The sequence below is a fragment of the Trichomonas vaginalis genome, chromosome III (assembly GCF_026262505.1).
Source record: "Trichomonas vaginalis G3 chromosome III, whole genome shotgun sequence".
Classification (NCBI taxonomy): domain Eukaryota; phylum Parabasalia; order Trichomonadida; family Trichomonadidae; genus Trichomonas; species Trichomonas vaginalis.
The window spans coordinates 27,271,706-27,284,669 of NC_067205.1; the positions used below are offsets into that span (position 1 = coordinate 27,271,706).

Consider the following 12,964-nt stretch of genomic DNA (forward strand, 5'->3'; position numbering starts at 1 on the left):
GTGTACAGTCATTGGATATTCCCTCGAAGTTGTTGACTATTCAATAGACTCAGAATTTCATTTTAAAAATACTATCGATTATTTTAAGCTACTACGATATTTCTTTACTCAGTAGATTATAAACATCTTCATAAAGTGGAAATGATCTATGTTCACTTCAAGAAATCAGGAAGAAAAATAAAATTTTCATTTCCTGATTATGTAACATCCATAATATAGGAATTATGTGTGTGTATCATGAAATATATAAAATTCGCTAGGTGGGGAAAGATATTTTAAAATATAAAAAAAATTATTGAAATATAAATAAGATATAAGAGTAATTCTACTTCATTGTACCCATTATAGTAAGTACAACATGTCTTGAGCCACCATATCCTCGGTGCTCTCATTCAAGAGGATTTGCTTAAAGAATAGAGAACAAGATATGTGTCGAATTCTAAGAAGCTCAGACACTTTAACATCTCAGTTGTCATTTGTGTACAAGACAGCAAAGAGTTTAAGTAAGGATGTTAAAAGAATACTTACTGACATTATACTTTTCCCCGGATTGTCCGAAGACGATTTCATGAACTTATGAAAGAGTCCATGGCAGGTAAGTTTGACAGACATGAACTATGGGAGAAGTACAAAGTCATACAAGACCCTCATACTTCTTTCAGAATTCATACTAACGCAAACAAAGTTCAAATTGTAAAAAAGTCAAGCTTGAAAAATAAAGAGTTCATTTACCCTACTTGTTTGAAGTTGTCAAAAATACTCTGTTATTTTTCCTTTAACAATGACAAATCTTCTTTGAATGTAAATTGTACAACCTTTAATATCATAGTGTGTTTGAGTAACGTATCTTGAACTATTTGTTTCACATCTTCATTCGGTGTCATTGAAATCGGTAAGTTTTCGCGATAGAACCAATTTCTGTCAGATTTGTAAATCTTAGCAAGTCGTAAAAGCTTTGTGTTTCTTCTGACTAAATGCAACATAAACCATATCTCTGTCTTCTTCTTTCTCCAACTCTTCAGTATAAATCATATACTTATAGTTCTTTTCCTTTCCTTTTGTACCGAACGTGGTATTCTTTTCTGAATGCTTTTGTCTTTTGCTTCAAGCTTGTTTTCCATCTCTTCACGTTCTTGTCTATGAATTTCGTCAAGAAGTCTGTAAATATACCAAGCATAACGAGGCGAAGCCCACATTGCAACAGCATTACAAGAAGTCTATTACATAATATCCTCTCAAACCGTTTGGCAATTTTTCACGATTTTCATAGAGTTTTGGCGACTGGGGTTTTATTACTTACTCGCTGTTCTTCACTGTTTTCATAGAAGTTTTGGCGACTGCGGTTTTTTACTTACTCGCTGTTCTTCACGATTTTCATAGAGTTTGGCGACTCGCGGTTTTTACTTACTCGCTGTTCTTCACTGTTTCAGAAAAAAGTATGTCTCCGCTGTGCTTCGCTCAAATTCTTGTGTGCTTTGGTTCCTAAACCAGTCTTGTGGTTTCTTAGTATCTGGAGCAAAACATGCTGTCAAAATACTTTGCATTTGGTACATATCGTCTTTGACCGAACGAATGAGACGGAGTTGTTTGTTAACTGTATGTACTCGTATTCTTCATTTATAGCTTCAATGGACTATAACTGTTTTGTGTTTCTCTGTTGTTGACATATCTGTCTTTACATACAAAATAAAAAAATATTTTATAAAAAATTAGCGTTATTTTTTGACTTTCACAAAGACCAAAAAAAAACGCTTTACATGTATTTTTCAGCAACTTCGTCAAATAATTTTATAGCTTTATCTATCTCATCTACTTCAAACGTTCTTTACCTTTTATGGAGCACCATATATTTTCTCAAACTTTTCAAGTAGTTCTGTTTCTGCAGCTCTCATATCATTAGCAAACACAACCTTGACTCTATTGACTGTACTGTCATATCTTTGAGTTATATATAATATTCTTCCTATCTTATATCTCTTTGTATTGAAGTCCTTCGGTTTCTGAACGATGTAAAGTAAGCCTTCACTGCAAACGTTCCGTATCGAATGAACCATATGTTATGAAGTTATATCCAACAACTGGGTCTAAACCATAACAAAACTATTGTATAAGACTTTTGTCTATAAGATATGCTGCAGTTCCATAGAATCTTACCGATACATAAGCTCAGATTTCTGTCAAAATTTCTGACTAGAAGCAATTCTAACCCAGTCCTTTGTTTTCTTTCCAGATGGAGATATAATGTCTGACAAAGAATATTTTGTTGTATTCTTTGAGTATCTTACGTTTAAAATCACCTATTCTAACCACTTTGGTGTCATTGTCTATCTTTCTAACTGTTTCAAACTCAATGTTTGTCATTTCTGTTCTTACATACAAAATAAAAAAATAAAATAAAAATAAAACAACTTTATTTTTCTGTCTTAATGGAAATTCATGAAATTTGGTCATTTTTCAGCAAAAATATATTTAGGTGAAAGAGTGAGATCTCACCTGTTTTCTCACCTCTTTTCTGTCTAAAACAACACAAAACTCATGAAAATTTGGTCATTTTTCAGCAAAAAATATATTTTATGTTAGCGATGTAGATCTAACGACGTTTTTCACACACCTGTTTTCTAACATGGCTAAAACAACAGCCAAAACTCATGAAATTTGTCATTTTTTCAGCAAATATATTTTATGTTAGCATGTTAGATCTAAACACGTTTTTCTCACCTGTTTTTCCTAACATGGTGCTAAAACATACAAAAACTCATAATAATTTCAAGCTTTCATGCGAACTTAAATGTTTTGTCAAGACTTTGTCATATTGATGCTTCTCTCGGTTTTCCGAGGGAAGAGATTCCATGTTTTTGTCAAGACTTCATTGTAAAAATGACCAAAAATATATTTATGTTAGCATGTAGATCTAACACGTTTTCTAACCTCTTTTCTAACATGGTCTAAAACAACACAACAAAACTCACTGAATTTTCATAGCGGAATTCAAGCAAAATAAAAGTTTATGTTAGCATGTTAGATCTCACCTGTTTTCTCACCTGTTTTCCTCACCTCTTTTTTTCACAAGCGTTTTACATGAATTGTCGATGTATATTTGACTCTAAACATTTTCGTAGCTTCTATTTCTTCTTTTAGTACATGAATGTTTTAACATCGCGAAAGTTCTCTTTATATTCTTCTTGACGTCAGAAGAAGGAAATCTTCTGCTGTTGGATAGTTTTTTTAGAAAGTTCAACATAGTCCATTTTATCTTCTGCTGGCTTTTCTGCTTCTTTTCTTTAATCTGCATAGTCGTTTTCTCGCATACTTCTATCTCTTTGACGGAGTAGTTATATTTCCTCATTGCTGCTTTACATTTAGAACATTGCGGGGTTCATTTTTGCGTTATACATTGAAATAAAACCAGCTAGAAACACTAAGAGCGTCATTGCTTTTCATCTCAAAAAGCTGGGTCTTTATTTAGTTTTTCCATACTTTCCTCTTCTATCTTTAATCTCTTATTTCCAAACACATTCAAGCAACTAAGAAACAAAGTTTCGTATGTCTTAAATTCTTCGATTTATAAGTCAGAATTTTTATATACCATGTCGCAATCTTTGTCGCATAACTTATGGTTGCAATGAATATCCTAGAAACTCATATTTAACTTTCGTATGAACTTCTTTATTTCTACTGAGTCAGTTGGTTTCACTCTAATTTCAATCGAATTCAAGGAATAGTGATAGTTTTTTTGCTGTGATTTCAAGGTAGTTTAGGGCAAATGGTGCGATGAGGTCCTGCAATTTCCATAAAGAGTACTGTTTCAATTTTTACTTCAATCCTTGCACGTACAGTCTAATTACATTGTTTAAAAGTTCATGCTTTAATTCTTGTTGTATTTCTGTTTCAGAAAGTAATATGAAGAAGGAATGAACTTTTTCATCTCTACTAACTTGACGTGGATTCCATGACTAACGAGTTTTGGTGCTGTTGTGACAATTTGGTTCGGTGATTGTGTTGGCCGATTGTTGAAAATCACTATCTTTTATACAAAATAAAAAAATAAAAAATAAAATACTAACCTTTATTTTTTATTTCGTAGGAAATTCATGACAAATTCGAGGTGAAAAAGCAGGTGAAAACAGGTGAGAAATCTGCACCTCTTCACCCTAAACATTTATTTTGGGTCTTACACTCATTAAACGATGAAGTCTTTGACAAAACATTTTACGCAGAAGTCATGACAATTCAAGAGGAGTAGAAATGAGGTTTAGAAAACTGTTAGAAACGTGTTAGATCTAACATCTAACATAAACTTTATTTTTTGGGTCCTTTACACTCATTACGAAGAGTCTTGACAAAACATTTAACGAAGAAGTCATGAAAATTCAAGAAGGTTAGAAAAGAGGTGAATAAAACAGGTGAGATCTAACATTCTAACGATAAACTTTATTTTGTCCTTTAACAACTCATTACGCAAGAAGTCTTGAACAAAAAACATTTAGGCGAAGAAGTCATGAAAATTCAATGAGGTGGTAGAAAAACGGTGTTAGAAAAGCGTGTTAGATCTAACATGCTAACATAAACTTTATTTTTGGGTCCTTTACAACTCATTACGAAGAAGTCTTGACAAAACCATTACGAAGAAGTCAAGAAAATTCAAGAGGTTAGAAAACGTGTTAAAAAGGTGTTAGATCTAAGCAATGCTAACAATAACTTTATTTTGGTCCTTTATAACTCATTACGAAGAAGTCTTGCAAAACATTTAACGAAGAGTAATGAAATTCAAGAGTTAGAAAACGTGTTAGAAAACGTGTTAGATCTAAATGCTAACATAAACTTTATTTTTGGTGGTAAATTTCATGATTTCGAGAGTTTCTAAGACAATGTTAGAAAAACGTGTTAGAAAACGTGTAGATCTAACATTCTAACATAAACTTATTTTTTGCTGAATATCAGCAACAAAATGAACGAAGGTCAGATGTATGTAACTAAACCTTTGAATTCCATTCAATAACACGCTTAGTAAGCTCATAAAATGCTTGTTTTTGAGGTCGAGCCACTTTTGGCTCCACCGTATATTCCTTTCAACGGCAAAACTCAAGAATGTTCCTGCATGAATTTGTGTATAAAAAGCAACCGGTCGGAATTCGGGCGGTGCTAATATTCTTCAACAAAATGGCCTTATAAATACTCTTCCCAGGAACTTATTTTCGCAAGCCAACGTTCTAAGTCTTTTCCTACACTGGCTGAGACACCATATTTGTTGGCATAATGTAACCAATCCTTGTCTCTACGTAAGATTCAAATACCGTTATAAGTGCCTTTGTGAATGTTTCGCCATTAAGATTTGTTAGTGAATGTTTTTTTGGCTCGACTCTGACATTTCTGTTCTTACCTAACGAAGATAAAAGTAGAAAAAAATAAAACTAACGTTATTTTTCTGTCTTAAGGAAATTAATGAAAAATCAGAGGGTTGAAAAAAGAGGTGAAAAAACATTTACGAAGAAGTCATGACAAAAACATTTACGAAGAAGTCATACAAAACATTTACGGAGAAGTCTTGAACAAAACAATTTAGCGAAGAAGTCTTGACAATTCAAGAGGGTAGAAAATGAGGTTAGAAATGAGGTTAATCTAACCATCTAACCCGACATTGCTCGTCAAAAATACAAAAAAAATGGACACTTTTTCATTAGATAACTGTTATTTTTTGACGCAGTGGAAGATTGACACTTCGTCAAAAAAATCCCTGAAATCATATCTTTTATAACAAAAAAATACCAAAAATAAAACTAACTTTATTTTTTTCTATCTTAAAGAAATTCATGAAAATTCATGAGGTTAGAAAACGTGTTTAGAAAACGTGGTTTAGATCTACCATCTACCGACATTCTCGTCAAATACAAAAAAATGACATTTTTCATTAGATAATCTGTTATTTTTGACGAAAGTGAAGATTGGCAACTTCGTCAAAAAAATCTCGCTGAAATCATAATCTTTACATACAAAATAAAGAAATAAAACTAACTTTATTTTTCTATCTTAAGGAATTCATGAGGTGAGAAAAAAGAGGTGAAAAAAGAGGTGAGATCCTCACCTCTTCACCTAAACATTTATTTTGGGTCGCTTTACACTCATTTACGATGGAAGTCTTGACAAAACATTTCGAAGAAGTCATCGACAAATTCAAGAGGGTAGAAATGAGGTTAGAAAACGTGTTTAGAAAACGTGTTAGATTCTAACATTCTAACATAAACTTTATTTTTGGGTCCTTTACAGCCATTAACGAAGAAGTCTTGACAAAACATTTACGAAGAAGGTCATGAAAAATTAAAGGAGTTGAGAAAAAGAGGTGAAAAAACAGGTGAGATCAACATTCTAACATAAACTTTAATTTTTGGTCCTTTAACACTCATTACGAAGAAGTCTTGACAAAACATTTACGAATGAAGTCATGAAAATCAAGAGGTTAGAAACGTGTTAGAAACTGTTTAGATCTAACATGCTAACATAAAACTTTATTTTTGGTGTAAATTTCATGATTTTTCGAGAGTTTTAGAAACCAATGTTAGAAAACGTGTTAGATAAACGTGTTAGATCTAACATTTCTAACATAAACTTTATTTTGGCTGAATTCAGCAACAAAATGAACGAGGTCAGGATGTATGTAAATAACCTTTGAATTCATTCATAACACCGCTTAGTAAGCTCATAAAATGCTGTTTTGAGGTCGAGGCCACTTTTGGGCTCCAACCCGTATTCTTTCAAACCAAAACCCAAGAATTTCCTGCATGAATTTTGTAATAAAAAGCAACCGTCGGAATTCCGGCGGTTGCTATATTCTTCACAAAATGCCTTATAATACTTTCCCGCAGACTTATTTTCCAACAACTTTCTAAAGTCTTTCCTAAAAGCTGCTGGACACATATTTGTTTTGCATTAATGTAAGCGCATCCTTGTCTCTACGTAAGACTTCAATACGCGTTATAAGTGCCTTTTGTGAATGTTTCCGCGACATTAGATTTGTTAGTGAAGTTTTTTGCTTCGACCGACATTTCTGTTCTTACCACAAGATAAAAAGTTAGAAAAAAAAATAACTAACGTTATTTTTTCTGTCTAAAGGGAACATTCAATGAAAATTCAAGAGGGTGAAAAAAAGAGTGAAAAAACATTTACGAAGAAGTCATGACAAAACATTTTACGAAGAAGTCAATGACAAAAACATTTAACGAAAGAAGTCTTGACAAAACATTTACGAAAGAAGGTCTTGACAAATTGCAGAGGGTAGAAATTGAGGTGTAGAAATGAGGTTAGATCTAACTCATTCTACCCGACATTCTCAGTCAAATACAAAAAATGAACACTTTTTTCATTAGATAACTGTTTATTTTTTGACGCGAAGTGAAGATTGACACTTCGTCAAAAAAAATCGCCTGAAAATCATATCTCTTTTATACAAAAAATACAAAATAAAACTAACTTTATTTTTTCTATCTTAAGGAAATTCATGAAAAATCATGGGTTAGAAAACGTGTTAGAAAACGTGTTAGATCTACCATCTACCCGACATTCTCGTCAAATACAAAAAAATGACACTGTTTTCATTTAGATAACTGTTATTTTGACGAAGTGAAGATTGGCACTTCGTCAAAAAATCCCTGAAATGCATATCTTTACATACAAAATAAAAAAAATAAAACTACTTTATTTTCTATCTAAGAAATTCATGAGGTGAAAAAAGAGGTGAAAAAAGAGGTGAGATCTCAGCCTCTTCACCTAACATTTATTTTTTGGGTCCTTTACACTCCATTACGATGAAGTCTTGACAAATACATTTACGAAGAAGTCATGACAAAAATTCACAGAGGGTAGACAATGATGGTTAGAAAACGTGTTAGAAACGTGTTAGATCTAACATTCTAACATAAAGCTTTAATTTTTTGGGTCCTTTACACTCATTACGAAGAAGTCTTGACAAAAACATTCTACGAAAAGAAGTGCATGAAAATGTCAAGAGGTTAGAAAAGAGGGTGAAAAAAAACAGGTGAGATCTAAGCATTCTAACATAAACTTTATTTTTGGGTCCTTTACACTCATTACGAAGAAGTCTTGACAAAACATTTACGAAAGAAAGTCATGAAAATTCAAGAGGTTAGAAAACGTGTTTAGAAAAACGTGTAGATCTAACATGCTAACATAAACCTTTATTTTTGGCCTTTAACAACTCATTACAAAGAAGTCTTGACAAAACATTTACGAAGAAGTCATGAAGAATCAAGAGGTTAGAAAAACGTGTTAGAAAACGTGTTAGATTTCTAACATGCCTGAACATATAACTTTATTTTTGGTGTAAATTTCATGATTTTGCCGAGAGTTTTAGACATAGTTAGAAAACGTGTTAGAAACGTGTTAGAATCTAACATTCTAACATAAAGCTTATTTTTTGCTGATTCAGCAACAAAATGAACGAGGTCAGGATGTAACATGTAAATTACCTTTGAATTCATTCATAACACCCTTAGTAAGCTCATAAAAATGCCTTGTTTTGAGGTCGAGCCACTTTTGGGCTCCACCGTAAATCTTTCAAACCAAACTCAAGGAATTTCCTGCATGAATTTTTGTATAAAAAACAACCGTCGGAATTCCGGCGGTTGCTTATATTCTTCACAAGCCTTATAATACTCTTCCCAAAGGACTATTTTCCAACAACTTTCTAAAAGTCTTTCCTAACAACGATGACACATATTTGTTGCATTAATGTAACCATTCCTTGTCTCTACGTAAGACTTCAATACCGTTATAAGTGCCTTTTGTGAATGTTTCGCCATTAGATTTGTTAAGTGAATGTTTTTTGCTATCGACTGACATTTCTGTTCTTAACCATACAAAGATAAAAAGTTAGAAAAAAATAAAACTAACGTATTTTTTCTGTCTAAAGGAAATTCATGAAAATTCAAGAGGGTGAAAAAAGAGGTGAAAAAACATTTAGGAAGAATATGACAAACATTTACGAAGAAGTCATGACAAAAACATTTAGCGAAGAAGTCTGAACAAAACCATTTACCGAAAGAAGTGCTTGACAAATTCAAGAGGTTAGAAAAGAGTGTGAAAAAACAGGTGAGATCTAACTATTCTAAGCATAAACTTTATTTTTGGGTCCTTTACGAACTCATTACGAAGAAGGTCTTGACAAAACATTTTACGATAGAAGTCATGAAAATTCAAGAGGTTAAGAAAACGTGTTAGAAAAAACGTGTTTAGATCTATACCATGCTAAGCATAAACTTTATTTTGGGTCTTAGCACTCATTACGAAGCAAAGTCTTGACAAACATTTACGAAGAAAGTTCAGAAAAATTCAAGGAGGTTAGAAAAACGTGTTAGAAAACGTGTTAGATGCTAACATGCTAAGCATAAAACTTTAATTTTTGGTGTAAATTTCATGATTTTCGAGAGTTTTAGGAGCCATGTTAGAAAACGAGTGTTAGAAACGTGTTAGATCTAAGCATTCTAACATAAACTTTATTTTTGCTAGAATTCAGCAACAAAAATGAACGAAGGTCAGGAATGTTATGTAAATACCTTTGAATTCATATCATAAGCACGCGCTTAGTAACTCAATAAAATGCTTGTTTTGAGTCGAGCCACTTTTGGCTCCACCGATTCCTTCACCAAAACTCAAGAAATTCTTCCTGCATGAATTTTGTATAAAAAGCAACCGTCGGAATTCCGGCGGTTGCTATATTCTTCACAAAATGCCTTATAATACTCTTCCAGGACTTAATTTTCCCAAACAACTTTCTAAAGTCCTTTCCTAAAACTGGCTGACACATATTTGTTGGGGCATAATGAACCATCCTTGTCTTCTACGTAAGACTTCAATACCGTTATAAAGTGCCTTTTGTGAATGTTTCGCCATTAGATTTGTTAGTGAATGTTTTTAGCTTCGACTGAATTTCTGTTCTTACCTACAAGATAAAAAGTTAGAAAAAAAAATAAAAACTAACGTTATTTTTTTCTGCTCTAAGGAAATTCATGAAATGTCAAGAGGGTGAAAAAGAGGTGAAAAAAACATTTACGAAGAAGTCATGACAAGAACATTTACGAAGAAGTCATGACAAAAGCATTTACGAAGAAGTCTTGACAAAACATTTACGAAGAAGTCTTGACAATTCAAGAGGGTAGAAATGAGGTTAGAAATTGAGGTTAGATCTAAAGCCATCTACCCGACCATTCTCGTCAATACAAAAAAATGACACTTTTTCAATTAGATAACTGTTATTGTTTTTGAGCCGGAAGTGAAGATTGACACTTCGTCCAAAAAATCCCCTGAAATCATAATCTTTTTATACCCAAATAAAATACAAAAATAAAACTAACTTTATTTTTCTTCTAAAGGAAATTCATGAAATTCCATGAGGTTAGAAAACGTGTTAGAAAACGTCGTTAGAATTCTAAACCATCTACCCGACATTCACTCGTCAAATACAAAAAATGACACTTTTTCGATTAGATAACTGTTATTTTTGACGAAGTGAAGATTGCACTTCGTCCAAAAAATCCCTGAAATCATATTCTTTACCATACAAAATAAAAAAAAATAAAAACTAACTTTTATTTTTTCTATCTTAGGAAATTCAATGCAGGTGAAAAAACGGGTGAAAAAAGAGGTAAGATTTCACCTCTTCACCTAACATTTATTTTGGGCGTCCTTTACACTCATAGCGATGAAGTCTTGAACAAACTTTACGAAAGAAGTCATGACAAATTCAAGAGGTAGAAATGAGGTTAAGAAAACGTGTTAAGAAAACCGTGGTGTAGAGTCTAACATTCTAACATAACTTTATTTTTGGGTCCTTTACACTCATTAACAAGAAGTCTTGACAAACATTGTAGCGAAGAAGTCTATGAAAATATCAAGAGGTTTAGAAAAGAGGTGAAAAAACAGGTGAGATCTAACATTCTAACATAAAAACTTTTAATTTTTGGTCCTTTACACTCATTACGGAAGAGCTCTTGACAAAACATTTAACGAAAGAAATTCATGAAAAAATTCAAGAGGTAGAAAAACGTGTTAGAAAACGTGTTAGATCTAACATCTAAAACATAGAACTTTATTTTTGGGTCCTTTACACTCATTACAAAGAAAGTCTTCGACAAAACATTTAGCGAAGAGTCATGGAAAATTCAAAGAGGTTAGATAAACGTGTTAGCGAAAACGTGTTAGAATGCTAACCATGCTAACATAAACTTATTTTTGGATGTAAACTTTCATGATTTTCGAGAGTTTTAGAAAACCATGTTAGAAAAAACGTGTTTAAGAAAACGTGTTAGCTCTACATTCTAACATAAACTTTATTTTTGCTGAATTCAAGGCAACAAAAATGAACGAGGTCAGGAGTTCGTAAATACCTTTGAATTTCATTCATAACAGCCCCTTAAAGTAAGCTCATAAATGCTTGTTTTGAGTCGAGCGCACTTTTGGCTCGCACCGTATCTATTTCAACGCAAAACTCAAGAATTTCCTGCATGCAAATTTTGTATAAAAGCAAGCCGTCCGAATTCCCGGCGGTTGCTATATATCCTTCACAAAATGCCTTATATAGGGTGTCCAAAGGTGTGTTTAGCAACAAACCTAATACTGCGAATAGAATAAACAAGTTTACATATATAAATAAATTTATTTAAAATATAATCAGCGCATTGGATTCAAATCACGCGTTCGCAGCGATCGATGCCAGGCTTGAAAGACACGCTTTAAATCATCAATGAGAAATTGCTCAAATTGCTGCTCTACAAAATTTTTCAAGATGCATCTGACTCGCCGAATTCGCGTCGCTTCAGCTCTCTTTTTTTAGGCGTGCCGAATAAAATAAAGTCAGAGGGTGCAATATCAGGTAATAAATTGGGTTTGGAAGCACTTTGACATATGTTTCCACCAAGTAATTCAATTACCCCTTATGACTTTGTGAACTGCTTGAATTATCAAAATGAATTGCAAAATTTTGTTTTTGTTGTTTGGATTTCTCAACTCATCAAGAATTGATAATTTGAAGTAGAAATGTCAATTAGATTACGAGGCATTCATCGTATTAAGGTTTTTGAAGAATAAGTCATTGCGATGATGCCATTAACACGCCCAAAAAAACCGACAAGCATCATCATTGGTGTGTTCAATTTTTTGTCTTCGGAATGTTTGCGGTTTCATCGCTTCGGGGATCCACATGATTTTGGCTTTCTGTTGCATATTGAAACCAAGAACTCGTCCGCCCTTGTTAACTAAAAAAGCGAAACTTTCTTGATTGATACGCACGCAATATAGAGAGGAGCTCTTTCGAGATTGGACTCTAGATTTTTTTTTGAACTGAGATTAAGGTTGTGCGGACCCAACGTGTATACGCTAGTTTGTAGTTCAAATAATGTGCAGATAATGAACTGAACTGTTGTACGTGGTATCTTTTGTCATCTCCTCTAATCCTACTGAAGTGATGCTTCTTAGGGTCTTCATCTAGCGCTTGAAGATAATTGCTTTTGAATTTTTTCTTTTGATCCGGCGAATTTTTGCTCATTTTTAATGAGGGCGCCTTTTTGTGCCATGAAGTATACATCCTAACATATACGTTTACAGTGAAATCTAGGAGGGCATCCATACCGAGCATGTTTACCAATGTGCTCGTAGATTTTTAGGGCAGTCTTGCATTTTTTTGGCAAGAGCGAGGATGTTTCTAATGAGATTCATTAAAAAATGAAAAAAATCCGCGCCAAATTCGCCAGCGAAAGCCGCCTCTTGTCTCAAAATTCATTTTATATCCGCGGATGGCGCCAAAAAACAAACATATCTCATCATATACATATATTCATCATTTTTATTATATATTTATAAATCAGCATATATGCTCCTTTATAGTCTCATATAGAGCGCTGTGCTAAACGCACCTTTGAACACCGCTATAATACTCTTCCAGGACTTATTTTCCAAG

The 12,964-nt window shown here is 33.0% G+C and overlaps 1 pseudogene across 1 annotated transcript, besides 3 other annotated features; it reads right to left on the reverse strand.

The window, feature by feature from the left end:
• The first annotated feature begins 611 nt into the window (after positions 1–611).
• Positions 612–4,016: a mobile genetic element.
• A 7,571-nt stretch (positions 4,017–11,587) lies between these two features.
• Positions 11,588–11,615: a terminal%2Cinverted (terminal inverted repeat of Mariner transposon ID:TVAGG3_0773430).
• Positions 11,588–12,931: a mobile genetic element.
• TVAGG3_0773440 lies at positions 11,670–12,837 on the reverse strand (annotated as a pseudogene). Its single transcript has one exon. A coding segment is annotated over exon 1 (1,168 nt).
• Positions 12,932–12,964: the final 33 nt, after the last annotated feature.